This window comes from Myiozetetes cayanensis, unplaced genomic scaffold (genome assembly GCF_022539395.1).
Source record: "Myiozetetes cayanensis isolate MyiCay16 unplaced genomic scaffold, myiCay2020 scf30, whole genome shotgun sequence".
NCBI classification, from domain to species: Eukaryota; Metazoa; Chordata; class Aves; order Passeriformes; family Tyrannidae; genus Myiozetetes; species Myiozetetes cayanensis.
In genome coordinates, this window is record NW_026087522.1 from 2,082,612 (window position 1) to 2,108,854 (window position 26,243).

The 26,243-nt window shown below is 56.9% G+C and overlaps 4 protein-coding genes across 11 annotated transcripts in view; 1 reads left to right on the plus strand and 3 right to left on the minus strand.

Moving 5' to 3' along the window:
• FGF17 (fibroblast growth factor 17) lies at positions 1 to 3,678 on the minus strand. The gene is made up of 5 exons (XM_050325602.1): positions 3,362 to 3,678; positions 3,191 to 3,227; positions 1,559 to 1,736; positions 594 to 700; positions 1 to 288 (listed from the first exon to the last, which is right to left on the minus strand). Exons 1-5 carry the CDS (start codon positions 3,676 to 3,678, stop codon positions 1 to 3), a joined length of 927 nt encoding a protein of 308 aa, XP_050181559.1.
• Positions 3,679 to 5,209: 1,531 nt separating this feature from the next.
• On the minus strand, positions 5,210 to 8,903 carry NPM2 (nucleophosmin/nucleoplasmin 2). Of its 4 annotated transcripts, none has more exons than XM_050325695.1 (10): positions 8,825 to 8,903; positions 6,873 to 6,949; positions 6,691 to 6,776; positions 6,357 to 6,473; positions 6,165 to 6,258; positions 5,985 to 6,088; positions 5,793 to 5,818; positions 5,667 to 5,703; positions 5,413 to 5,483; positions 5,210 to 5,273 (listed from the first exon to the last, which is right to left on the minus strand). In XM_050325695.1, the coding sequence occupies exons 2-9, from the start codon at positions 6,928 to 6,930 to the stop codon at positions 5,439 to 5,441; spliced, it is 567 nt and encodes a 188-aa protein (XP_050181652.1). In that variant the 5' UTR covers positions 6,931 to 6,949; positions 8,825 to 8,903; the 3' UTR covers positions 5,210 to 5,273; positions 5,413 to 5,438. The 4 variants fall into 4 exon arrangements, with proteins under 4 accessions (XP_050181652.1, XP_050181651.1, XP_050181647.1 ...); XM_050325694.1 differs by having other exon boundaries at positions 5,667 to 5,706; XM_050325690.1 differs by having other exon boundaries at positions 5,667 to 5,706; positions 5,793 to 5,821; positions 8,825 to 8,896.
• PBDC1 (polysaccharide biosynthesis domain containing 1) lies at positions 7,601 to 9,109 on the plus strand. The gene is made up of 6 exons (XM_050325696.1): positions 7,601 to 7,652; positions 7,768 to 7,833; positions 8,249 to 8,308; positions 8,394 to 8,534; positions 8,639 to 8,750; positions 8,875 to 9,109. The coding sequence occupies exons 1-6, from the start codon at positions 7,626 to 7,628 to the stop codon at positions 8,967 to 8,969; spliced, it is 501 nt and encodes a 166-aa protein (XP_050181653.1). The 5' UTR covers positions 7,601 to 7,625; the 3' UTR covers positions 8,970 to 9,109.
• A 698-nt stretch (positions 9,110 to 9,807) lies between these two features.
• XPO7 (exportin 7) overlaps positions 9,808 to 26,243 on the minus strand; it is a 35,642-nt gene continuing 19,206 nt past the window's right edge. For all 5 annotated transcript variants that reach the window (XM_050325701.1, XM_050325700.1, XM_050325699.1 and 2 more), the window contains 17 exons: positions 25,212 to 25,405; positions 23,762 to 23,867; positions 22,662 to 22,797; positions 21,974 to 22,047; positions 20,819 to 20,899; positions 20,335 to 20,398; positions 19,058 to 19,166; positions 18,543 to 18,649; positions 18,043 to 18,131; positions 17,111 to 17,218; positions 15,863 to 15,945; positions 15,213 to 15,427; positions 14,384 to 14,522; positions 13,582 to 13,742; positions 13,004 to 13,102; positions 12,616 to 12,743; positions 9,808 to 11,419 (listed from right to left, as the gene is read on the minus strand). In XM_050325701.1, the coding sequence (XP_050181658.1) occupies positions 11,326 to 11,419; positions 12,616 to 12,743; positions 13,004 to 13,102; positions 13,582 to 13,742; positions 14,384 to 14,522; positions 15,213 to 15,427; positions 15,863 to 15,945; positions 17,111 to 17,218; positions 18,043 to 18,131; positions 18,543 to 18,649; positions 19,058 to 19,166; positions 20,335 to 20,398; positions 20,819 to 20,899; positions 21,974 to 22,047; positions 22,662 to 22,797; positions 23,762 to 23,867; positions 25,212 to 25,405 (1,987 nt within the window). In that variant the 3' untranslated portion in view covers positions 9,808 to 11,325. The remainder of the gene's footprint in view (positions 11,420 to 12,615; positions 12,744 to 13,003; positions 13,103 to 13,581; positions 13,743 to 14,383; positions 14,523 to 15,212; positions 15,428 to 15,862; positions 15,946 to 17,110; positions 17,219 to 18,042; positions 18,132 to 18,542; positions 18,650 to 19,057; positions 19,167 to 20,334; positions 20,399 to 20,818; positions 20,900 to 21,973; positions 22,048 to 22,661; positions 22,798 to 23,761; positions 23,868 to 25,211; positions 25,406 to 26,243) is intronic.

The following is a 26,243-nucleotide window of genomic DNA, read 5'->3' on the forward strand; positions in this document are numbered from 1 at the left end:
TTACGTGCGGGGGGCGCGGGTGCGGCGGGAGCGGCGGGTGGGCGAGGACGAGCCCACGAACTCGAACTGCTTCTGGCGCTCGGCGTTGGGGAAGGGCAGCTGCCCCCGGTACAGGCGCTTGATGAAATGGGCCTCTCGCTGGTTCTGGCGGCTGCGGGAGGCGCGGCGGGGGCGGCCCCGGCGGGTGAAGGCCATGTACCAGCCCTCGTAGCGCGCGTTCTGGAACGCCGTGTAGTTGTTCTCCAGCACGATCTCGGTGAAGATGCAGTCCTTGCTCTTCCCGTTGGGCTGCGGGAGAGGGGAGGAGGAGGAGGAGGAGGAGAAGGGCTCTGAGGGTCTGCAGGGATGGGGAGGGGGTGCTTGGGGCTGGGACTCAAGAGATGTTGGGACTCCCCAAAGCAGCCCTGGCACCCCCCAGACTGTCCTTGTCACCATCCAGCTCACCCCTGGAACCTCCCACGTTCATCTTTGTCACCCCCCGGACCATCCCTGACACCTCCCAGCCCATCTCCATCACCCAGTGGGCTCCCAGGCTGAGCTCCAGGGACTGGGGGGACACGTGGGGGAGGCCACAGGGGGGGTCCAGGACTCACTTTCCCGATGAGCTTTCCCCTCTTGCTCATGCAGATGTACTTCTCGCTCTCGGCCCCCTTGATGCGCACGCGGCTCCCGAACGTGTCCGTCTCCACGATGAGCTTGGCTGGGAGGAGGGGGGGACGTGTCCCATGGGGGCTGGGACACCCCCCAGCACCCAAATCCACCCCCATCACCTTCTCCTTGCCCCTCTCGAGGGCAGGGAGTCTCCCAGTTTATGATACCCAAGGGGGCTTTGTTAAAACCCAGCAGAGCCAAAGTGGGGGTTGCCAGAGGCACCAGCCCCTCCCTCCCCCTCTGGTGCTTCCACATTGTGCGGATTCCATGGGTTCTCCAGGAGCACACCAAGTCCAGCAGGTTAATTATAATTAACCCACCAGGTTAGTTATCCTTATCCACAACAGTCCCGGCTCCAGAGGTTGGGATTGACACCAAGCCCCATGGCCCTGGTGGATCAGGCTGGGAGAACTCAGGGAAAGCCCTGGAAAGGTGGTGATTCAGCCTCACTTGGAAAAGCCTTTCCCAAAGTTCTGAGGGATTCCAGCCTGGGGGTTTGTGGGGCTCTGATGCCCGGGCTGGAGAATCCCATGGGAAAGGTGGTGTGGCCGGGATGGGCTCTGCCCACTGTCCATGGATATCTAAGAGGTGGACGATGCCGGGATCAGGCGATTCTCCCCCAGGAAAAGTTGTCTGTCTCATGCCAGGAAGAGATTAGAAAGCACCAGCCCTAAATACAGGGCTTATTAAATACTGCATGGAGCCAGAGAAATCCACGATTTTGGAAGTTTTGAGGTCAGGGCTCTTTGGAGCCGAGCTCTCACTGGAGCCATTCGGGGAGGGAATTTTTGGGTGTAAAACCAGCTGGGCTGGAACAGACGTGGAAGAGACATTCCCTGGATGTCTCCATGAGCAGGGTGACCCCCCCCCCCGGGGCAGGGGGGTGATGGAGAGCAGCCCCTCTCACCGAATTTGTTGCCGTCCTCGGCGGTGGCCGTGATCCTCTTCCCGTTGACCTGCACGTGCTTCCCGCTGGTCCGGCTGTAGAGTTGGTATTCCCGGATCTGCCGCCGGCTCAGCTGGTCCGTCATGGCCCCCTGGTCCCTCACGTACTGGTTAAAATTAGGAGACGGTTGGTTCTCCCCCTTTGTTTACAAAGGGAAAAATAGAATCAATTCGCTTTGGGAATGGCAAGGGGAGCAGGGGGGGAGCCTGGGAATGGGTATCTTTTTCCCCTGGGTGTGGGAATAGGAAGCTCCCATCAGCCTGGATCCCTCGGAGCAGCAGCCAAGGTGTGCTTGGGATCAGGTGGGGAAGGGGATTAGGGGCGGTGGGCAGCCCCCCCATCCCACTCTGGACTCCAGCCAGACCCTCTCAAGACACATCCTAAAGGAGAACTCATTTTAGTCCTGGTGTACGAGGGGTTCAGGGCAGCACCCGAGAGACCCCAGCCCCAAAACCAGCTTGGGAGGGTCTGCGGGCAGGGGATGAACTCCAGGGGGGACATTTCCTGCTGGGAGAGAGGGGGACATTTGGGGTCCCACTGCCCAGCTTGGGGTGCACAGCATCACCTGGGGGGATTGTGTGTGTGCACAGGACCTACCACCCACATTCCCAGGCTGTGAAAACCCTTCCTGGGAAGGCAGGGGCGTGTCCAGCCCTGCACGGAGCAGTGGGATGGTGGGGGGCACTGTCTTCTCCCCCCCCCGCCTCCCCAAACTCCCTGCCCACCTTTGTGTTCGCCCAGGGACTCATTTCCTGCCGGGATCTGCTTTAAAGCCTTTGGGGCTGTCGGGGGAGGTGGGATGGGATGTGGGGAAGGGAGGGGGGGGCCGGCTCCTCTCCATCAAAGGCGCTTCCCTTCCCCTCTCATTTTCAAAGAAATAAAAGCATTTACCTTGGGAAGGGGAGGGGAGGGGGGGTAAAAGAAAGAAGAAAGGTCCCGAGGATGTTTTAATGCCGCGGGGCCGCAGCCCCGGGGGTTTTGTTCGGGCGCTGGAGCAGAGGGTGCTGATATGGAACAGTGGATTTTAATAGGAACTGCCTTTCTAAAGCCACAAAAAGGGACGGTGCAGCCCCAGAGGGTGCGGGGAGGAAGGGGGAGAGAGGAGAGGGGGTGTCAAACCTCACATCCCCCCCGCTGGTGGGGGTCCAGACCCCGTTAACCCCCTCGGCAGCAGCCTCAGCCCCAGGAGCTCCCGGCTGAGGGACCCAGCGCATCCCCCTGCCCGAGCAAGGCTGCAAGGAACGCGTCACCTGCCCGGGATGGCATCCCTGCCAGCCTTATCCACACCCCCCGGAGGGTCCAGAGGGAGCCGGGGGGAATGTTATCCCCACTGCTGAACCCCAATTGCAGCCCCTCGAGGTTTGGTGCTGATGGGCACGAGCAGCTCCGGTGCGGACACAGCTCCCCCCACATCCCTCCCTGCCCGGAGCTCCATCCCTGGAGCTCCATCCTTCCAGCCCTGGAGCTCCAGCCCTGGAAAAGCCCCCACCAGGGCAACGGGCATCCCCCTCGAAGTGAAGGGTCAGCTCAGGGTGGGGGTCACAGAGCGGGCGCCTTCGCCCAGCCCGGGGTTAGCAAAGCACATCCACCTACCTGTGTCTGACAGGAGAACATGAGGAGCTGGAAACATCTGCGGGATAAAAAACAGAGGGGGAGAGGGGAAAAACAAGGAGTTTCGTTGGCCTTGGGTTGTTTTCCCCTCCCGAGGAGTGGGCACGCTGAGAACAAACGGGGTGGAGGGGTGGCAGCCAGAGGGGCTCTTACATGGAGAGGTTCTGCAGGGTGAGGGGCTGCATGGCGCTGCTCGAAGCCCCCCGGCCCCGGGGAGCCACCGACGGTGCCACGGCGGGCTCGCTGCGGTCCCCGCCGGGGCAGGGGAAGCCGAGGGTCCTCCTGCGCCCTCCCGGCCGGGCCGATCCCCCCTCGGGGGGTGCCCGAGGGGACAGGCGGGTGCGGAGCTCCCACGCGCGATGCCAAGGGCTCCGGGGCAGCGCCGGAGCATGGGGGAGGCAGCCGGGGCAGGGGCTTCTCCTCCTCCTCCTCCGGCCCTGGGGGCTGCCCGTCCTACGCCTCGGGGGCATCCAGCTCCATCCTGCCCCCTGCGCCCCCACCCCATCAGCCTCCGGTCCTGGGGCCGCTGCTGCCGCCCGGGGCAGCGCCCGCAGCCCCCCGACCCATGGAGCCCGGCCTGGAGCTGGGCCAGGGAGGAAGGGGCAGCCTTTAAAGGTGGGGGAGAGCCCCGCGAGGAGGGGCCGGACCTCTCCCGGGAGGCAGAGGCTCCGCCGGGGGAAGGAGGGTGGGATGGGGGAGTGGGAGGGGAACGGGGGGTGGGGGGCTCGGCCTGCTTGGGGGTCCCCATCACCCCCCACCCCACGGAGACGATGCTGTGGGGTGTGGAGAGGGTACCAGGCCATGGGGGAGAGATGCTTTTTGTCACCGCCCCCCCCCCCGTCACCAGGCTGGGCCTGGGCATCGCCCAGCAGCTGTTTTAGTGCTGGGGGGCTCTGGGGACCCTCAGCCCACCCCGACCCAGCAGGTCTCACCTCCTCCTGAAGAAAGGGGTGTGGAGCCCTCCACGAGCCGTTTGCTGGTCCCAGGAGGTGTTAAGTGCCCTGTAAATGCCCCGGCAGGGAGCTGGGGTAACCCCTGGGGGGGATCCAACACCCCTGGGGGAAGAGGAGGGTCCCCAAGGGGCAGCACAGGGGGTGAGGGGTTTAGTTCAGAAACCACTTACTTGCCTTCCTGCTCGTGCCTCAGTCTCCCTGTCAGTGCCAAGGGGTGCCAGACCCTCTTGGGAAAGGCAGGATGGGGAGCAGCAGGGTACCCACACCCCCATCTGTGGGGTGGGGGGCTGATTCAGTGTGAACAACCCAAATTAGACCCCTTTCCTGCTGCCTTCACACCTCCCGGGGCAGGAATTCAGCCCAAACCCCAAAAGCACAATCGCAGCAACCCCCCAAGCTCCGAAATCCCCTTCCACCCCAATCCTGGGGGCTCAGCACCCCCCTGGCCGTGGGGGATGATTGATGGGCACGGAGCCATCATCACCCCCGGTGTGGCCCCCCCGGGCTGGGGCAGAGGGTCCCGGGAGCTGTCAGCACAACCACGGGGGGGGCCCCGCTGTGCAAACAGCCCCTGCGGGGCGAGGAAAGGCTGGAGGGACAGGGCTGCCTGTCACAGCCTCCCGCGGGTGGCCCTCGAGGACAGACCACCCCCCCCTCCCCCTCCCAGCAGCTCCTCAGCCTCATCCCAGCTTCCCCCCACCACCAAACCATCATCCCCTCCTGCCCCACACCTGGAGCAGCCTAAAGCCACCTTGGTGGGGGGCTCAGAAACCCCCCAGGCTCCCCCCAGGAGCCAAGCCGGGACAGAGCAGCCCCCTGGGAGCTGCCTGCAAGACCAAGGGCAGGTCAATGGGTTCTAATCATCTCCCTGCTGCTCCCTAATCCCCCTTTGTCTCCTCTTCACAGGCAGCATTTATTACCCCACGGGCAGGGGGGGTTGGGACCCTCCCCAGGGCATCCAGCAGGTCCCAACAGCCCTAACCAGGATGGAGAATTCTCCCACAGTCTCCCCCATCACCCATCATCACCAGCACGGGGAGCCAGGAGTGCGAAATATCCTTTATTTGAAGAACGACAACAACCACCAGAGCTGCTCTGGGGCTCTCCCACACCTGGAAGGGAAGGAGGAAGGATCTGAGGCACAGGGATCCCGGAATGACCCCACTTTGGGGATGAATCCTCCCCAGCCCCACTCAGCCACGAGCTGGGAGCACCCACCTCCTCCCTCAAACCCTCCATCCCTTCCCATACCTGGCCGGGCTCTGCCCCACATCCCATCATTTCTTCGGCGCTGCTTTCCTGCCCCTCCCGGCTCCACGGCCCTGCAGGGATGGGGACAGGGCTGAGCAGAGGACCCCCCCCAAGCCCAGGGAACCCCCCCAGCTCTGCATTCCTCCCCCTGTTTTGGGTTCAGCCACTGGTGGCCACCACACCTTCCCCAGGTCCTTGTGCTGACCCACGGGGTGAGGGGGGGGATGCAGAGGGACACCCCAACCAGCTCCTACCTTGGCAGGGAGGGGTTTCTCAGGGATGGCACTTTTCCTGCTCGGGAGAGAAGGGAGGGCTGGGATCAGGGGCCCAGCAGGGTGGGCAGCCCCTGCTCTGGGCTTTTCCCCCTCCATCATACTCACCGCTCGTACTCCTTCTCCAGCCTCCTCTTCTAGGAGAGAGAGAGGAAGATGTAGGATGGGACTCTTCCTCCACGAGGGATGAAGGTCACAGCTCATCCCCTTAACAGAGGGGGCTTGGGGTCCCTGCCCCCCCTTTCCTATGGCACAGGGACCCCTGTGCACCCCTCACCCCTCACCCCAGGGGGTGCTGACCTTGGCAGCGCCGCCGGTGTTCCGGGAGTTTTGGCCCTTGGGGGGCTTCTGAGGGGACTCCTCTTCCTCTTCTTCTGACTCCTCTTCCTCATCCGAGCTCAGCACTGCAGGAGAGCCTGGCTGAGCCCCCTCCACGAGGAGAGGGGGGGTCCCAGGGCAGGGGGAGACCCCAATACTCACTGGTGATGTGCTGGCCGGTGATGTAGACGGGCCCGGTGCCGGCTCTCAGGTGGAAGGTGATGGGGGGAGTCAGCTCCACTCCCACCAGCGTGGTCTGCAAAACGGGGGGATGGCAGCTCTCCTGGCAGCCCCCCCCAGGGCCAGCAGCCCCCTCCCCAGGGCCAGCAGCCCCCCCCTCCCCGGGGCACTCACCATGGGCAGCACCGATGGCTTCAGCGTGGCGAGGAGCACCCGGGTCTGGGCATCGCCCTCCTCTGCCACCATCTCCACCACGTGGAACTCATCCGGCACCGACTCCCCCAGGCAGACCTGGAGCAGGGTGAGAAGAAAACCCCACCCAGGACCCTCATGGCGTGCAGGTCCCCCTCACCCAGGACCTCCAAGGATTTGAGGGGGCTGAGGGGCATCAGGGTGCAAGACCCCCTCCTCGACTGGCACAGCCTCCACCACAGGGAACCCCCCCACGATCCCTCACAGCCCTCCCACGACCCCCAGGCAGCCCTCCCGGGTTTTTGGGGTCACCCACCGTGCGCAGGGCCAGCTGCTGCTCACAGTGCCACTCCTCGGGCATCTGGAAGGTGTAGGAGTCCTTCTGCCTGCTCAGCTCGCACCCTGCGGGCAGAGAGCAGGGCACAGCCGTGGGGTAGGGGCACGGGGGGCACAGAGCAGCCCCAAACCCCTCGGGGTGGGGGCAGTCCCGGTGCTTACCCCAAAGGATGGACACGGGTTTCTCGGAGGTGCTGTCCGTGCTCTCCGCGAAGGACATGGCTCTGGGGTGTCACAGCCTGGGGAGGGGGACACAGCACTGTGGGGACCCCCAGGAGCGCTCCCCCAGCCTGCAAGACCCCTCCCCAGCCCCCCTGTGCTCCCCCAGCAGCCCCTCCCCAAAACTGCACCGCGACACTCACCCAAAAATAAATAATAATAATAATAAAAAAAACTCAAGGGAATTCTCAGCCCAAGTGAAGTCCCCAAAGACACGAACACCCCACCCACCCACCCGGCACTTATAAAGGCAGAGGGACCCCCACCCACCCAAGCCCCCCGTTAATCAGCAGCGGCTTGGGGTTAATTACACAGGTGTGTTAATGAGCAGGGGAACCCCTCCTCCCCACGCGGGTGGGGGTCCCTCTGAGCGTGTGTCCCCCCCCCATCCCCCGCGATGTGTCACAGGTCACCGTGTCCTGCTGGTCGTGACACGGGGCCCCACCCCGCGTGTCCCCCCGTGTCCCCTCGTGTCCTCCCACCCATCGTGTCCCTCCCGTGCCCTCCCACCCATCGTGTCACCCCTCGTGTCCTCCCACCCATCGTGTCACCCGCCTCGTGTCCCCCCTGTCTCTCGTGTCTCCCCTCGTCCCTCGTGTCCCCCCCATGTCCCCCCGGTGTCCCCCCCGTCCCTCGTGTCCCCCCCCGGTGTCCCCCCATGGGCGGGGCGGCGCTGCCTCTTCCGGCATCGCTGCGATGGCGGCGGCGGGACTGGCGGGACTGGTGAGACTGGGGGGCACTGGTGGCGCCCGGGGGGCCATGGAGGGGACACGGGGGGGGTGGTGCTATGGTGGGGGGGCCGTGTCCCTCCCCGTCCATCATCACCGTGTCCCCGCAGGGCCCCGGCGAGGCCGCGGCGGCCGCTCAGGCGCTGTCGCTGCCGGCGGAGGCGTTTGGGAACGACGTGAGTTTGGGGGTCCCTGTCCTTTGGGGGGGGGGACACAGCCCTGGGGGGGGACACAGTCCTGGGGGGATCACAGTCCTGGGGGGTCACAGTCCTGGGGGTGCTCCCATCACCGGCGGTAGGGGATATCCCGGTCCTGGCAGGGGAGGGGGGATCCCACCCCATGGAGGGCACAATCCTTGGGGTGTCCCAGCCCTGGGGGATCCCAGCCCTGGTAGGGGGAGCGGGGGGTCCCAACCTTCTCCCCAAGGGGAGCAGAGCCCCTCGGAGAGCAGCAAAAGACCCCCTGAGTGGGAGGAGAGCAACCCCCAGCAGGGAGGGGGTGCCCCAGAGGGGAGGAGGGACCCCCCAAAGGGAGGTTTGTTCCCCCACGAGGGGGGCACAGCCCTTCCTGACCCCTCTTTTCCCTCGGCAGCCCCGCGTGGAGCTGGCCTGGGCCATGAAGGCCCATCAGCACGCCCAGGTCTACTTCAACGTGAGTCTGGGGGGCTCTCGGTGCTGGGGAGGGTGGGAGATCCTGGGAGGGGGTCGTGTCCGACCCCTTGGGCCTCCCTGCGCAGCTCATCTCCTCCGTGGACCCCAAATTCCTGAGCCTCACCAAGGTGGACGACCGGATCTACGAGGAGTTCAGGAAAACCTTCCGGGACCTGAAAATCGACGTGCTGGACCCCGAGGAGCTGAAATCGGAGCCGGCCAAGGCGGTGGGTGGGAGCTGGGATGGGGAGTGGGATGGGGGGGTCACACACACGGATCCCCCCTCTCCCAAGGGTGCTGAGGGGGTTTCCCTTTCTGTCACCTCCCCCAGAAGTGGCGCCCGTTCTGCCTGAAGTTCGAGGGGGTGGTGGAGGACTTCAACTACGGGACTCTGCTCCGCCTGGATTCCCGCCGGGAATACACCGAGGAAAACACCATCTTCGGTGGGAAACGGGCTGGGGGACCCCCGGGAAACGAGGGGGCGGGCAGGGAGGAGGGGGCTGTGGGGAAGCCGAACCTGCAGGTGGGTCTGGGCTGGAGGGTTTTTCCTCCTCTCCTGTTTTTCAGCCACCAGGATCCAGTTTTTTGCCATTGAGATCGCCCGGAACAGGGAAGGGTGGAATGACGCCGTTTACAGGGGTGAGGAGCCAAAATCGGGCTGAGGACGGGGCAAACTCACCTGGTGCCAAGCTGAGAGGGGCAGGAGCCCCCAGCCCCGCTCTGGGTTGAGGGGGCAGCAGGGCTGGACCTGCCTCGGCTGCTCCTCCCGCTCGGGCTGTAAATAAATGTTTTTAAAAACTGATCCCTGTGCTGGTGTCAGTGCCAGGATCCCCCTTCCCCTGCACCCCCACCTGGGCACGGCTTGTTGCCCAAAATGGGCTGAAACGTCAAGAATTGTGGCCAGATCCATGTGGATTTTGGCCGGAGCTTTGCTGGTGCCGCTCGAGGGCAAAGTACCATCCACCACCACCCACCCCTGAATTCCATCTGATTTGGGGGATTTGGGGACACATCTCAGTGGGAAGAGTCACCCTGCAGCAGGCAGGGGGAGGGCTTGGGGTGCTGGGGGGATCTTGGGGTTCTAGGGGAAAAGAGTTCAGGGGGCAAGGGGAGATTTTGGGGTCCTGGGAAGGTCTTGGGGCGCAGGGAGAGGTCTTGGGGTTTTGGGGTAGAGCTGAGGGTGCAAGGGGAGGTTTTGGGGTTCTGAGAGCTCAGGGTGCAGGGGGAGAGTTCAGGGTGCAGGGAGAGATTTTGGGGTGCAAAGGGAGAACTCTGAGAGATCTTGAGGTTCTGGGGGAGAGCTGAGGGTACAGTGAGACATTTTGGGGGCAGGAGGAGATCTTGGGGTTTTGGGGTGGAGCTCAGGCTGCAGGTGAAGATCTCAGGGTGCAGGGCAAGATCTTGGGGCTCTTTGGTACATCTTTGGGTTTTGGGGAAAAACCAGGATGCAGGAGGAGCTTTTGGGGTGCAGGGGAGGGAACTCAAGGTGCCAGACACGTGTCAGTAGAAACCATTGAAGTTTTATTTTGCAGTCACAATGCTTACACTGTTTGCAGCAAACACCCTGACAAGTCAACCAGCATCTGCTCACGCGAAAAAGGACCCAACACACAATCGCCAGAGGAAAGAAAACAAAATATTTAAAAAAAAAAAAAAAAAAAGAAAAAAAACCCCAAAACAAACAAAAAAAAAAAAAAAAGGGAGAGGGGAGGAGAAGAAGGAAAATAAAATTAAAGAGTAGGTGGTGTCTGGGAAGAGAAACTGAAGCCCTAAGGACCGAGTGTCTGTGGGTAGAGCTGAGCAAGAGGATGCACACGACTAGCAGCAACAATAGTGGGAAAATACAAGGCAAACAGGTTCCCTCCCCCATCAGCTTTCCTCTGCTAAGTCAATTCTCATATCAATTTATATCCAAAACATTTATCGTGGTGACTTAGAAAAGAACTGGACTCGTTCCCCAGGGGTGTTCAATACTTCATGCTGGGCAAACCTTGTTATTAAGAAGCCTCCCCTGTGCTGCTGTGAGCTCCTGCTCCAACTGTGGGGGGGAAAGGGATAAAAAACAGAACTGCAGGAGGAGGGGAGGGCCCTGGGAGGGGACAGGGGCTACTGCTCCAAAGGGGGGGGGGACAGGAGAGACACCCACGAGCAAGCACGAACGGAGGGTCACGCCATGGCTTCGAGTTCCTAATAACAAGGGCGAGACGGTACCGGGAAAATTGTGATTTTCGAGGGGGGCTTAATAAGAAAAAATATACATTTTGGAATTTTACAATGCCTTTTTTTTTTTTTTTTTTTGTCGGGTTTTGTTGTGGTTTTTTTTATTTTATTTTTTTTTTTTTTTTTTTTTTCCTGCTTCTCTCTACTGTCACTAAATAGATCTCTGCACTTTCACACAGCCACCCCCTCGCCCAGTAAAGCTTCAGGCCACGCTTTCCTCACTCTCATACACAACCCTCACGCCAGCACCGGTGCACCAGGACTCTGTAAAAATTTCAATCACACTGTATTTTTTTCATTGTTGTTGTTCTGTTTGTGTCTGTTTTTTTTTTTTTTTCTCTGTGTGTGTGTGTTTTTCTTTTTTTTTTTCCTTTTTTTTTTTTTTGTCCTTTTTTTTTTTTTTAAACTCGAGTCAATATAAACCTTGTTCAAAATGTTATGAAAAAATGTACATGTTTATACAAGGCAGGCTGCAGCAGAGCGCTGGCGTTTCCACATCCGGGGAGGGAGACGTCGGATTCTTGCACCTGGATTATGCCCTTCCACCCCCTTTTTTTTTGTTTGTTTGTTTTTGTGTTGTTTTGTGTTTCGTTTTGCTTTTTCCCCCCACGGAAAACAGAAGCGCCTGCCCAGGTGAGCTCAAACCTCCTGCCCCCCTTCCACCCTCGGGGACGTGGGATCCACAATCCAGCCCTGGGGAAGGGCAGGGATTTAGGAAGGGCCTCTTTTCTTTCCATCAGAAACCCCTCTGGGCCAGGCCAAGGAGATGCTGCTCTGTACAGCTGGAGGTGGGAGGTGTCAGCTCATCATGTCGTTGCTGTTCACGCCGTAGGTCGAGTTCTTCATGGAGTCGTTCACCTCCCTCCGGAACGCCGACAGGTTCTGGGTGAACCTGGAGGGGCAGGCAGGGCAGTCAGTGACCTCCTCCAGCACAGCTCGGAGCTGGGAGGGATCCCCAGGGAGCAGAGAGTCCAATCCCTGCCCAGGACACCCCAAAATCCCACCACGGCCCTGAGAGGATCATCCAAACGCTCCCTGAGCTCTCAAATCATGGAACAGCCTGAGCTGGGAGGGACCCACGAGGAGCAGCCAGTCCAACCTTCAGCCCTGCATGGGACTATCCCTAAAAGTCCCACCCTGTGCCCAAGAGGATCATCCAAACCCTCCTGCAGCTCTGGCAGCCTTGGGGCTGTGCCCACTGCCCTGGGGAGCCTGTTCAGTGCCAACCACCCTGTGGGGGAAGAACCTTTTGCTGAGATCCACCCTGAGCCTGCCCTGACACAGCTCCAGCCATTCCCTGGGGGCTGTCCCTGGTCCCCCCAGAGCAGAGCTCAGTCCTGCCCCTCCTCTGCCCCTGCCCAGGGAGCTGGAACTGCAGTGAGGTCTCCCCTCAGTCTCCTCTGCTCCAGCTGAACACACAAAGTACCCTCACACAGCCCCTCTCAAGGCCCTTCCCCATCTCAGTGCCCTCCTTTGGATGCTACAGCACTTCCAGGGCAGCCTAACTACTCATCCTGTATCTGCAGTTATTCCATAACAACTTATTTCCACCCTGAGCTTCTAAGAAGGAAACTGCACCGATAAACGTGATGAAACTTAAACCTACAGAGAGAACTAATTAAAACCACGGGACCTACAGCCCAGAGGTCCAAACCAAGCAGTGAGAGATGAGGTGTTTGAAGGGAGAGGTGGGCACGTGGAAAACCCACCCCTCTTCCTGCCTGCAGGCTGAAGCCACTCTGCATTTCTGTGTTGATGGTGCTGCCCTATTTAATAACCCTGAGCAGTGCAGATTATTTGAACCCAGTTGAGAAAAGGATCATTAACCACTGCCAATTAATTTAAACACTGCCTGGTCAGCCTGGGGAAAAAAAAAACCCTCTTCTTGATTCCCTAAAGTGGAACTGAGGCTGAAAAAGCCCTCTAAGGTCACCGAGTCCAACCCTTAACCCAGCGGTGCCACAAATCCCTCCAGGGATGGTAACTCCACCACTGCCCTGGGCAACCCTTTTCCAGGGAGGAATGTCCTGGAAAAGCTGCTCCAGGGCTGTGGTGTCCAGGAGGCTCCAGCCCTGGCCCCACACTGACCTGTCCCTGTTCTTGGTCAGCAGGTTGCGTTCGATGCCCTCCATGAGGTTCTCGAAGCAGAGGTGCATGGCCTGCTGCTTCTCCGGGGGCTGGCTGTTCACTATGCTGTTCCTCAGGTCAGAGAAATACTGGGAAGACAGGAAAAGGACGGGTTAGTTGCCAGGTGGCCTCAGCTTTGGGGCTCTTGGGAAGGGGGAGGCAGCGGGTTACAGCTCTTCGGGGCACTCCGAGTGGAAGGGAATTGGATTCCTCAGCTCCACGGGTGTGCAGGGAGGGCTGCATGCCCTTCCCTTGGCACACGGCCTCTCCAAGGCTTCCCAACCATCTGCTGCTCCCTCAGCACCAGCCAAGCCCTGACATCCCTCCTGGCTGTTGATGGCTCACTTACCTTCTCGTTGAGCAGGATGAGGCCGAGCAGGGGCCTGGACATGGACCACTGGTTCCTGCAGTCCTCGAAGATGATGATGTTCAGCACTGTCGAGAGCATCTGCAAGAGGGAAGGGGGTTTCAAAGCAGCCCCACCCATCCCAGCTCCCAAAGTTTCTAGCCCCTAAAAAAGCCTGCTTTGCTTGGCACCTGATCCACCAGCAAGGGTGGAACAATATCCCAATATTCCCTGTTTCCATGTGGGAGTTGTGCTGACACTTTGACAGGTCCCAGTGAGTGAGGCTGGAGAACACCTGAACCGTGTTGCTCTTCAAGACAAAAGCTCGTTTTTGGCTAATCTGCAAGGCCAGAATGGTGTTTCCTTGCACAAGGACAACCACATCCCTGGAGCAGGGCTTGGAATCACAGGGAATCACCCCTATCCCACGAGGACCGTGAGGGACAGTTGCAATGCCAGCAAAAAGATAAAAACCACCCTATTTATTCCAGAAAACCCTGGGGCTGCAGAGCAGTGACATCAGGCTGGGAACATTCAGGGCTCTTCAGGGAGCTGGTGAGGTTCCAGGGGCCGGGAATTACCTGCTGGATCATCTCGGGGTGCTGCTGCATGATGTGCAGGAAGCGGTCGCTCTCCTGGGTCAGGGGGGTCGTTCTCTTCTTGGTGCTGCGGGACAGTTGCTTGAAGAGATAAGTGACAATGTGGTCCAGGCAGGAGCAGCAGCCCGTGCACACCATGGTGTCTGCAGGAACAGGGAGAGCAGGAATGTTGGGATGCTGCTGGACAGGCTCCCAGGGGAACAGCGACGCTTTATGGGGGTCCTTTTGGGGTCTGACAAGCAGAAACCACCCTAAACCCTGAACAGGGCAGAAACCTCCCCCCTGGTGTGAGGCTAAAGAAAGGCTGGGAGAGTTGGGAATGCATAGTGACACAGGGAATGGCTTCCCACTGCCAGAGGGCAAGGTTAGATGGGATATTGGGAAGGAATTCCTCCTTGGGAGGGTGAGGAGGGGCTGGGATGGAATTCCCAGAGCATTTGTGGCTGCCCCATCCCTGGAAGTGTCCAAGGCCAGGTTGGAGCAACCTGGTCTAGTGGGAGGTGTCCCTGCCCGTGGCAGGGGGTGGGACTGGATGGGCTTTAAGGTCCTTTCCCACCCAAACCATTCCATGATTCCATGATTCTATACATTCACAGGTTAAGGTGGGAAGGGACCAGTGGTGGGGTCACCTGGCCCAACCTCTCCCATCCCTCTCTCCAAAATTCCACCTTTAACAGAGGTGAAACTCCTCCACCTGTTTTCACAAGGCACATTTGTCATCCCTCATCCCTCTCCACTTCCAAATCAAACCCCTGAAAACACAACAGAGAGCAGGAGGAATTACCTAGTGCAGTGAGACCTTCTGAAATGGAAGAGAGAATATACATGATTACATGGGGCTCCAGACTGGCTATAAAGTTCATGTGGTCCTGGGTAAGAACTTCCAGCAAGGAATAGTAGGACTGGCTGAGCTTGGGATAATCCTGCAGGGAAAGGAGGAGAGAAAGAGCTTTAAACCCTCATGGTTACCCTGGAACCATCAGTTAAGGCTTTTCAGACCCCACCCTTTATTAATCACCTGGAAAGTGCTGAATGAAACTCCTGGAAAGAACAAACCAACTCCTCCTCCAGCACATTTATGGGCAAACAGATTTTTCCCGCCCTTCCTTCTCCCACAACAAAACCATTCCATCCAGCAGGTTCCCAACTCTGCTCCATTAAATCCGGTTGCTGTCTGCCCACAGCTGACTCTGAGGCAGGACTGGCTCTCCAGGTGTCTGTGCCAAGTGCCAAGTCACCCAAAAATTCAACATCTGGGATACTGGGAAGGAATTCTTCCCTGGGAAGCTGCCCAGAGGAGCTGTGGCTGCCCCTGCATCCCTGGGAGTGTCCAAGGCCAGGTTGGAGCAACCTGGGATAGTGGGAGGTGTCCCTGCCCATGGGATGCTTTCTAAGGCCCCTTCTAACCCAAACTTGGGGAATTATTTGGGTGGTGAGGTAACAGCCTTCACACAGGACCCGCTGCTGCCATTCCAGGAGCTGCAGTTCCCTCCTGGCCCCGTTCCAGGGGCGCGAGTTCACCTCTCTCCACAATTCCAGCGTTCCTTTTCCCCCCCAATCTCCCAGCCCTGCCTCCCCTGGGTGTCCCCAGCCCCGTGGCAGGGGCAGCTCACCAGGAGGTCGCTGTGGGGGATGGAGAGCAGGAGTTTGATGAAGGTCTGCAGGGCGTTGTCCAGGGCGTCGTCCCCGTAGAGCCGGAACACCCCGAAGTTGACGTAGCTCCCGCTCAGCGCTGCCTTCAGCATGGAGAAGCAGATGGAGATGCCCTTGAGCTTCAGGGCATAGACCTGATCCTTTGGGACCTCCCCCAGCGTCAGGATGCGATTCCCTGCACGGCACAGAAGCGGGGTCAGTGTTCCAGCAGCAGCATCCAAAGCCTTCCCGCCCGGGAGGGGGGACAGGAAAACCAAAGCAGAGCCATTCAGGAGGGGCTGAAGGATTTATCCCCCAAGTGAGGGTTAGGGATTCTGATACCAGTGAAAAGTGTGGCTCTTCTGGGATTTTCACAAGAGCATGGAGTGACAGGACAAAGGGGATGGCCTTAAGATGACAGAGGGGGGACTTAGAGGGGATATTGGGAAGGAATTCCTCCCTGGGAGGGTGGGGAGGTCCTGGCACAGGTTGCCCCAGAGAAGCTGTGGCTGCCCCTGGATCCCTGGAAGTGTCCAAGGCCAGGTTGGAGCAAGCTGGGCTAGTGGAAGGTCTCCTTGCCCATGGCAGAGGTGGAACTCAAGGCTGCTGGATCCCACCTGTGGCCACTCACCGTAGGTCGTGATCATTTTACTGGTCTCCCGGAAGAGCAGGATCCCATTGGGAGAGGACACGTCAAACTGCAGCCGCTGGGATCTGAGGGAAGCACAAGGGAATGATTAGAGACACACCAAATTCATCCCAGGGCTGGAGCCCCTCTGCTCTGGAGCCAGGCTGGGAGAGCTGGGGGGGTTCACCTGGAGGAGAGAAGGATCCAGGGAGACCTGAGAGCCCCTTCCAGGGCCTAAAGGGGCTCCAGGAGAGCTGGAGAGGGACTGGGGACAAGGGATGGAGGGACAGGGCACAGGGATGCTCCCTGAGTTCCAACCCTGCTCTGGTAGGAAATTCTGATGCCAGAACAGGACACAGGCACTTGGGGCCAGAGGAGCTCTGCTGTGGCAGAAGAAAGGGCCTGTATTTCTCAGATGTCAGGAATATTACGGGATTGAGGCTGGAAATCCTGCCCTGGCAGCAGTCACTGGGACACTGCCCCCAAACACAGCGTCTTGGAAGGCCCTGCAGCCCTGCCTGACTGGCCCCTATTCACGGCAGCACCAACCATTCCCAGCTTGGCATTTCTTGCCCTGCAGTGACTCAGTCTCAACAGCTGAATCACAACCAGCTGTCCAGTTCACCTCTGGAATAAATGCCTGGATGATTTCCAGCAGGGATTGTGCCCCACTGCAAAGATGCAGCCTGGCAGGATGTGTTCCCAAGAAGTCCCCAAGGCCTGTGCCCCAACCCCATGTCCCTGGAAGAGCTGGCCCCTTCCCACAGGGTTGTGCTCAGCTGGCTGGGGGCCAGAGCATCATCCTGGCAACCTTCCAGTGGCAGCTTAGACAGCTCCTGAATTATCCCAGCAGCGTCACAGGTCCCTCTCTGCTGGCAAAAGCAGAGCTGAGGCTCCAGAACAAAGTGGCTGCCAGAGAGAACGAGGCCCATCTAAAAGCCGGGTTTTAAAAAGGACCACGATTCCTGCCCCCACCTCCCAGTGCTGCCCTTGGAAGTGGAAATATCCAGCACTTATTGATCGTGTCTCAGCCTGATGGAGCCCTGGTATCTGATCTGTGGGATTTGATGCCCTGCTGGAACGATCCCAGTTTCCCCCCCTTGGTCCCCCTGGCAGCTTTTGGAGCATAAATAGATCGAAAGAGAGAAAAACACGACAGGGCAGCAACACCCACAGGGAGCAACAGGGAAACACAAAGGGAACGAGACGAGCCTCAAAACCCCAACCATCCCATGAAATCCCAGCTCCTACCTGTTATGGACCAGCTCAGCCATGAGTTTGAGGACGGGGGTGGTGCAGGCTGGGTCGTGGTACCAGAGCTCGATGGCTCTCTGCAGGATTGGCATGTAGGAGGGGTAACTGCCAGGGGAAAAGCTAAGGAATTCTGGGCTTTACAGAGGGCAACATTTCCACCAAAAGGCACGTTTTGTGTGCTGCACCCAAGCCCTGCAGAGCAGCTTAGTTAATAGGGTTAAGTAGAGATGCTGCTTGCTGGGGTCTGATTTATTATTATTATTATTACTATAATTATTACTATCATCATATATTATATTATTAAAATATAATTTATATAATGATATGTTATTTCTATTATTGATATAATTGCATATTTATTGTTTATATGATGATCATGGTAATAAAAATCATCCCACCGAAGGAATTAACTGCACACACAATTTTTTCTGAGACAAACCAGAACCAAAAAGGCTCTGGGAGGAAAGGGGAAGCCACACACACAAAAAGATGTGTCAGTGCAGACTCCTGACCTTCACCAGGCACAGCAAATCTGGAGCCTGACACTGTGTCTTTGGGCAGCAAAAGGACACGGATTCCTCACCCAAAGGACACGGATCCCACTGCTGCAGGCTCCAGGGACAGGAGGAAATGCTTTTGGTGCTGCTGGGATGCAGCCCACGAGAGCCTTTGTGCTTTATAGGTCACAGCCCTTCAGGCCCCGCTGGGAAAATCCCCCCCAGTTCAGCTCAGAGCAGCTTTTTAGGTTCACTTGGTTGCAGAGAGGCCAAATCAAATCTATCTCAGGGCTCAGAGAAAGGACACCAAGTGCTGTAAAAGGGAAGAGAAACCCCAGACAGGATTTCACGGGGAAAAGAGGACATTGGGATGCAGTCAGGCATCCTCAGAGGGAGGGGGGGGGCTGCAGTTCCAGAGGAACACAAGGATACATCCACTCAAAGAGCATCATGAAGCTGGTCTTGGCATTGAAGGCAAAGGCAATTCCCCTCAAATCTCTCACCAAACCCACCAAGGTTCTCTGTGTCGAGAAAGGAAAGATGTTAAAATGAAATACATGCCTGGAGCAATCCCTGCCTGGCTCCACTTCCCTCCCTCTCATCCCAACAGCAATTCCTGCCTGTGCTGGAGCCCAATCCCAGCCTGGACAGTGCCAGGAGCTGTGGCATCACTGGGATATTTCATTCCCAGCAGAAGGAATGCTGGCAGGTGAGTCTCCCTGCTCCAACTCCAAACCACACCTGACCCTGAGGGATACAGGCCATCCCCTCTTCCCCTTCCCCCTGGAAGGGAAGCTCCCACCCTTCCAGCTTGTATTTCAGAGGGGAGAACAGCTCCCACCCTGCACAAATGACTGCTCCCTCCTGCCCCTCTGAAAACATCCAGGCCCCTAAGGAAAAGAGCAGGGATAACAGGGAATGTCCCGACTTACTTTTGCCTCTTGCTCATTGAAGGTGTTTGTGCTGAACATCTGGGCCACAGTCTCAAAGGCAGCAGTGAGGGGAAGCATGAACTGCTCGTACTGATCCTCATCTTCCCCTGAGAGGGATAAAACAGCCCCAGGAAATCAGGAGAAAAGAAATGGCACGTCCATCCCCGTGTCCTGCAGCTCTGCCCGCGTCAGACTCTCCCACAGAGCCAGGGAAGACCAGAGGTCTCCAGCCAGGTGATCTGCCACTGCCAAAATCTCACTTAGAACAAACTGTGCCACGTCAGGGAAACGTGTGGAGCATCAGGATGGAAAAATTCAGCCCCAGCTTTGGTGGCCTGTACTCAGCCACGGGGCATCAAACCCGCCCCAGAGCTTCTTTCCCTTCCTTTTCCTTTCGTGGGGGTTTTCCAACTCCAGCCTCCTTTCCTGGAGGGGCTTACAGCTCCCTAAACAAGCAGGGCCCAGCTTCTGAAGCCCAGGGTTTTGCTCTGATTCCCAGGAAAAGCCCCCAGTACCTAAATCCACCATGAGCAGACGCCCCAGTGCAGTGTAGAACGTCGTCCGACACCTCATGTCCGTCAGGTTGGACTGATTGTTAATGCCCAGGAAGGAAAAGTGCTCACTCTGGAGAGGGAAAACAAAGGTGGGTTAAAGGGGAAAAGGCCTCCAGTGGCACCAGGGGAGGTTTGGGTTGGGTATCAGGAAAAAAATTCTGCGTGGAAAAGCCTGCAAATGATTGGAACAGGCTGTGGTGGAGTCCCCATCCCTGGAAGGGCTCAAAAAACACGTGGATGTGGCACCTGGGGCCGTGGTTTAGCGGTGACAGTGGTGGTGGTGGTGCTGGTTGATCATTGAACTCGGTCTTAAAGGGCTTTTCCAACCTTAACAATCCAGGGAACCATCACCTTGAAAAGGCTCCTGTGCCAGGGGCTGAGGATCCCAGCTCCCAGCTGATCCCAGGCCGTGCACTGGATGGGAAGCAGCGGGATCCAGGGTTACCTGGAGCCATCCCGGAGCACAGGCCACCAGAGGGCAACAGGCACCGCTTGGAACAGCAAATCCCAGCGCTGCCATCCCTCAACCCTGCAATTCCCCAGCCCCAGGTGAACCAGGAAGTCTGGCTTTGCCTCTGGAGCAGAGGTGGAATCCCCCCCTTTACTGATGGGCACCCTTCAGGCTGCTTTAAACCAGTTCTCTGAGAGCAGATTCCCCAGTTACTCTGCCCACATTCTCCATGGAAACAGTTATTCCAGACTGAATTCTGGGCTGAAGGCAGGATGTGGGAATGCCTGAAAAACACCCCCTAACACAGGGAATGCAGCCTCTCATTCCACCAGGCACTGAAAAGCCTCTGGAAGTGGTGCTGGGTGTCCAATTGCTCCAGCACTGGAGCACCACAGAGACATGGGATAGAATCATGGAATGACTTGTGTTGATGGGACCTTGAGGATCATCTTGTTCCACCCCCTGCCATGGGCAGGGACATTTCCCACTATCCCAGGCTGTTCCTAGCCCTGTCCAAGCTGGCCTTGGACACTTCCAGGGATGGGTCTGATCCCTGGCCTTAGTGGAGGGCAGAGACCTCCCCCATCAAGTGCCCCAAAATCACAACCCCTTGGAACCCAACAGGGGTGGAACACAAATCACACTTCCCAGAGGCTCATCCGGTACCAGGGAGGCATCTGGGAGCCAGGAAAACTCCCAGGGCGTGTCCAGGTGCTGAACTGTCCCCCTCTGGGGATTGTCTGGGCTGCACAAAGGCAGGTGGGAGAGGGAAGAGGGGAGGACTCACCGTGTGATTGTTCAGCATGAACTGCACAGCGCTCAGCTTCACCAGCTTCCTCACACTGCTGTACGTGCAGGGGGGTTAAGGAAGCAGCAGGGAATCCTTACAAAAGCACTTCCAGGGCAAAGCTGGAATGGGGGTTGTGGCTGTGTTATTCAGGACATTGTGGATTCTTCTCCATTTGTCTCAAGAGAGACCAAGGTCTCAGTGGAGAGACCTGCAGTGAACAAGATTTATTTGCTCTGTCAGGAAATATCTGTCTGGAGCTTCTGGAAGAGCAGAAGGCAGACTGTAAACTGGCTGTGGGTGGTCAGCTCCGGAGCAATCACGATCCAAAATTAAAAAAAAATCTACATTCCGGGTGTGGAGCAAACACTCTCTGCTTTTCTCACTGCCCAGAAGGTGAAGGGGTTCAGGGATCTGTGACTCGCTCCAGGGTCGCTCTTCCCTCATATCCCTGTGCCCCCAGCAGCTCTTCCCAAAAGGATATCCAATGGAGAGGTCGTTGAGCAGCTGCAGTGTCTTGGAGGTGATGGGCTCACACCGACCCCAGTACTTCAGGTTGGTGATGCTGCAAGAGGGAAGAGGACAGGGACGGATCAGAGGGGGTTTGCTCGGGTTCCCCTTGGCTGGGCAGCGGATTCTTCCAGTTCAAGTCACCCCAAAAATGCTCAGCTCCACCCTCCACCGAGACCACAGACAGCACAAGCCACAAAATATCGGTATAAAATCACTGTACTTACATTTGGTTGACTAGAAAATTATCCTTCAGATAATCTTCACTACTTGGGTCCCAAGCTACACTGGCCCATAGCCAGGCCCTTGGAATTCTGGGGCACTCCAGGGCTGGTTTCTGCAGCAAGGGTAAGAGAATTCTGCGGCAGTGACTACATGCAGACGTATGCAATTCTGCACCTGCACCATCCACTGTCAGCTGCAGAATTCTAGTAGCCCTTGCTTCTTCCAGGAGAGCCATTCCATCCCTCGGGAATGCTGCCCAGCCAGGGTTTGTGGGATGAGCAAGGCCCCGTGCCGGTTAAAAGGGGGGCGATGCTGAACAAGTGCAGGGGGGAGCTTTTGGCTGCTCAGTACCAGGCACAGGGCACTGGGTGGCAGCTCCTCAATTGGTTCCAAAGGCTCCCAAGGCTGGACAAAAAGCCAGGCTGGGGTCTGGAGGAGAGGCCGAATCGGGTGTTGACCGGAGTGGAAGAGTTTTTTTAAGGGAAGGATTTGGGACCGAACGGCAAAGAGAAGCTTCGGAGGAGCCGTCGGTGCCTCCCCACACAGAGCTCTCGTGGCTGGTGGCTGCCAATCGTGGAGTGACTACAGGGAACGTGTGCTGGGAGCTGTCCCCTCCCTGACTCTGCCTTTACTGGGAAGAGAATCCGTTCTCCTGGCACGCGGCTGATTTTCGTGTCTCGGCGGTGGATAAACCAATCCTGGGCGCCTGGGTGCGTGACCTCAGCCCTGAGAAAAGCCTGTAATTCCCTCGAGGAGCCAGATGTTCCTAGGTTTGTTTTTTTTTTTTTTTTTTTTTTTTTGTGTTTTTTTTTTTTTTCAGGCTGACCAACACTCCCTCACGCTGCAGTTTCGGAGCTTGCAGCAGAGCCTGGGCTCTGGGGTGCCTGCGGGCAGCAGCACTTACATTTTCCCGATGAACACGCTCAGGACCATGGTCTCGTCGTTCAGCCCCAGCACCTCGGAGAGCCGCCGGTACAGCTGCAGGGGGGGGGGAAACAACTTCTGGTTAAAAATCTGCCAGGAGAACAAGGAATCCTCACAGAGGAGGTGCATTTACCCAGAACTCTCATCAGCAGTCCACAAGGTAGGGAAGGAAGGTTACAATCAGAAAGGAAGGGAACCCAGTTTGCAGTTAAGATGTTCCCATCCTTCGTGTATTTTAATTTAAAATAAGGATTTTACATCTCTAAAGGGGCACCAAGGCACCAGTACACCTACAGTTGCCTTGGCATGAAGAGAAAAGGGAGATCTATCTCCACTTCAGAGCCAGGGAAGCAAGAGAGAGATGAAACTCAAGATTCTCGTGGGCGTCTGAGGTGGTCAGAGGTTTTCAGGGAAAACTGAATTATGGTTTTCAGTTCTCAACTCCTTGAGAAGGAGCCAAAGCCAGTGGCTCCTTCCTGACATGGTATTTCAAAACAGCTCAAAAATAACACTTGGAAACAAACCTAGAAATCATAGCAAATGGGACTTGTAAGTGTTTCCAGCTAAAGAGAGGAGAAAATCATTAAAGCCCTTGGTTTTCCTTCCGAAAAAGCAGGGATCACCAGAGTCTGGATCCCCAAGGAGCCCCAGCCGAGGGCACTGATTACCTTGGAAGACTTCTGCACCTGATCTCCGATATAGATCTTCCGGAACTGCTCGAAGAAGCTCAGCATGGCCAGCTCCAGCTTCTCATTCCCAGCCTGTGCCAGGCGGGAATCCGTCAGGTTCATCAGCTGCAGCACCCTGGGAACAGGTGGGAAAACACACCTCGCTGATGGACACCTGGAGCAAGGAGGGATTTCTGGGAACGTGGTGCTGTTTCCAGGCTTTTCGCTTTCCAGGGGGAATTGTTGTTTTGGGTTGGGAATTCACAACACTGGGGACAAAGCACTGCCCAGGGCACGCTGCTCTGTGGTGTAAAGCTGTTGTAAGGCTTCTCCATCCCTGCACAAACAACCCCGTGAGCTGGAGGAGGGGGATTAGGGGATAAAGAACACCTGGGGGGCAAACCCAAGGATATTCTTTTGGGCAAAAGCAGGAAAGAAACCCAAATATAAACAGATTTCTATGGACATTTATCATCTGTGATGGCTCTAGAGGTAACTGAAATACATGTGGGGTCTCATAATTTCCATTTTTGAATTCATGAGCCACACGGGAAGCCAGAGATCGGACCTGTTGGTTTACCAACAGCTCAGCTTCCACACCTTCACACTTGAGCTCCTTTTCCAAGTGGAGCATTAGGATCTGGACCAGAAAACATTCAGTGGGACTCAAGTTTTTATTCTCACACCCACCAAATAAAGCTTGCACTGGCCAGGGATTTGCAATCCCAAAAGCCCAGCATTTGTTAGAAGTTTTAACTTTGGAGTTACAATATTTATAATCTATTTATGGGCAAAAGCCACTTCGGATTATTAACCACGAAAAAAGACTTTTCCCTCCAACCCAGCAAGGAACCATCATGCATTTAGTCGGTGATTTAACCAACAATCCCCTTTTCCATGCTCTTCCCCTCTCAGTTTGCTCCTCATAACCCAAACCATCCCCCCGAATTTGGTGAACACGTTCGCAGGCAGCACCGCCACCCTTTCCTTCCCTCTGCCAATTCCAGCGGGTTTGGAGGTGAAAGGAGGGGAAGAACATGGTGCCAGGGGCAGCAGGGCAGTTTTGGTGAGGGCTCCAGCAGCGAGGGGTGCATCCCTACCGACAGACCAACTCTCCATCCATGGCATCCTGCTCGTCCGTGCTGGCGAACGACACCCTCCCACCAATGACCGCCCCGATTATGTAGACGAGCCACGTCAGGCGCCCTGGAAGCAACAGAGGACATGAGAACCGGCAGAGAAGCACGAGATCCGTGAGATCTGCACCTCATCCGGGCACACACGGCGAGTATCTTTCTGCTCTGGTGGCTGGCTCTCCCCAGATGACTCAGTTACCCACGACTTTACCGGCCCTGGGGTGAGGAACCCCCTCTGACAGACCTGGCGTTGATCCAGGTCTCTGATGGAAGGTGCAGTGCCAAGGACAAAGGCTCTGGTTGTGTTTATACAACACAACTTTCCATCTTAATGCTTGCATTGCTATTTTGTGGTTGCCCCATCTCTGGAAGTGTCCAAGGCCAGGTTGGAGCAACCTGGGCTAGTGGAAGGTGTCTCTGCCCATGGCAGGGGGTGGGACTGGATGGGCTTTAAGGTCCTTTCCAACCCCAAACCATTCCAGGATTTACCAGAAGAGAGAAAAAAAGAATGCCAGGCCTCCCTGGAAGATTGTCCTTATTCAGAGCTTTTCCACTGCAGAAAGTCACTTCCTTGTAAAATGAGGTTCTGTGCACTTTAACGTGCCAGCCAAGTATTTATTCTTCCAAGGGATGTGGAGAAGTGAACTTCAGATGGGAGTTTTCCCACAAAAAAACCCCAAAAGAAAATAAAGAACAGCTGTGTTAAATCAGACAGTGCCATTTCAGAAGGAAAAGGAACAATTCCCATACCTGTGCTGTCACACCCAACTCCTCCAGGGAAGAGGAAGTAAATCCAGTGTTAGAGAGGGGAATAATCCTTGAGCCCCCAAAGGAGCTGCTGTGTTAAACAACTCCTGACCCCACCATGCTGAGCCCCACAAACCCAGGCAGTGGTACCAGATAAAAATCCCACTCCCAACAACCAGCTGCAGGTTTCTGCCCCACAGCCACGGAGGAGGGTCAAAGGAGCAGCCACATCCCACCTCAGGTAAAACAGGGATGGCAGTGCTGGCTGGGGAACACCCTCGTGACTTGTCTCTGAAACAACAGGCCAGGAAATGTGTTATATTTCCCAAAAAAAGTAGCAATTGAGTCAGCTGTAGGACAGCAACAACTCCAGCCAGTGAGGAGGGTCAAAGGAGAGCACCCACATCCCACCTCAGGTAAAGAGGGATGAGGTGGGCAGTGCTGCATGGGGAACACCCTCATGACTTTGTCTCTGAGAGAAAAGGCCAGGAAACACATGATATTTCCCCCTAAAAATAAGCATGGGGTCAGTTCCAGGACAGCAGAAGGAACACTGTGTGTCCAAACCATCCCGCACCCCACGGGAGCGCGGGGCAGACGCGCCTCTCCCCCAGGAACGACACCCTCTGGAAGAAAAGGGGCCTCTGGGTGCTGCAGCTGGGCTCACCTTCCTGCACAGCCACATCCATGGGGCTGGCAGTGGCACTCTGCAGCAGCTCCTGGTAGGACTGGGCCGACTGGTCGAAGAGCTGCACGAGGAGCGCGCACGTCTTCTCGTACTCGCAGCGCCCGATGGTGGAGAGCTGGTCCAGCTGCTGCTGCACCAGCCCAGTGTCGTCCAGGGGATCCTCCAGACCATCCCTGAGCGGAGAGAAAGCAGGTTAGAAACTGTAGAAACTGTCCACCCAACCACAGAGGGTTGGTTGTGTTGGGTACAGGGTGTTTCCTGGGCACACGGAAACCCCAGTGACGGTGTCCGTGCTTCCTCCACGGTGGGAAATGACTCAGAGCAACATCTGACCATCCCTGTGGCCACAAACCAGCAGAACAGCAGAGGGTGAGGTGGGAAGACCAGCAGCACCTGGGGTGAGTAACCTCTTCTTTCACCCTTGATGTTTATCCTGGTCTTTTAACATTCATCCGGATGTTTTAATATTTACCCATTTTTTTTTAACATTCGTCCAGGGTTTTTTTACATTTATGGGGCAGCCACAACCTCTAAAGATACAAACAAAAAAGGGATCAGCCCATCAGTTTTCCCTAAGAGAGGCATTATTTCCCTATATTGGACCCTTTGTTTTCATCCAACACAAACACACACACGGTGGAATTCATCCCACAGGATCTCAGGCACTACAATGGAATCCTGTGGGCTGCCCCTGCACTCCAAATTAAAAAGAAAAGGTGCTTTTAGGTGTAATTTGTGCCATCCTACGGCAGAGATGCACAATGAAGTGACTCACACCTTGCAATCCTGCTCTGCTGGGAATTCAGGGGGTGCAGGGAACGCTGCAGATCCTGGGTGAGATAAATTCTACCCAGAGCACGTCGGACACGGCGCAGATCAAATCAGCCACCTGAGATTAAGCAAGGTCTCAACCAACCCCCACCAGCTTAAAAAAACCCCACCTAAATCTCTTCTAAAAACCAGGCAGAGTGTGTGATTTAGGTAAAGCCTCCCTCAGAAATCCTTCGGTGA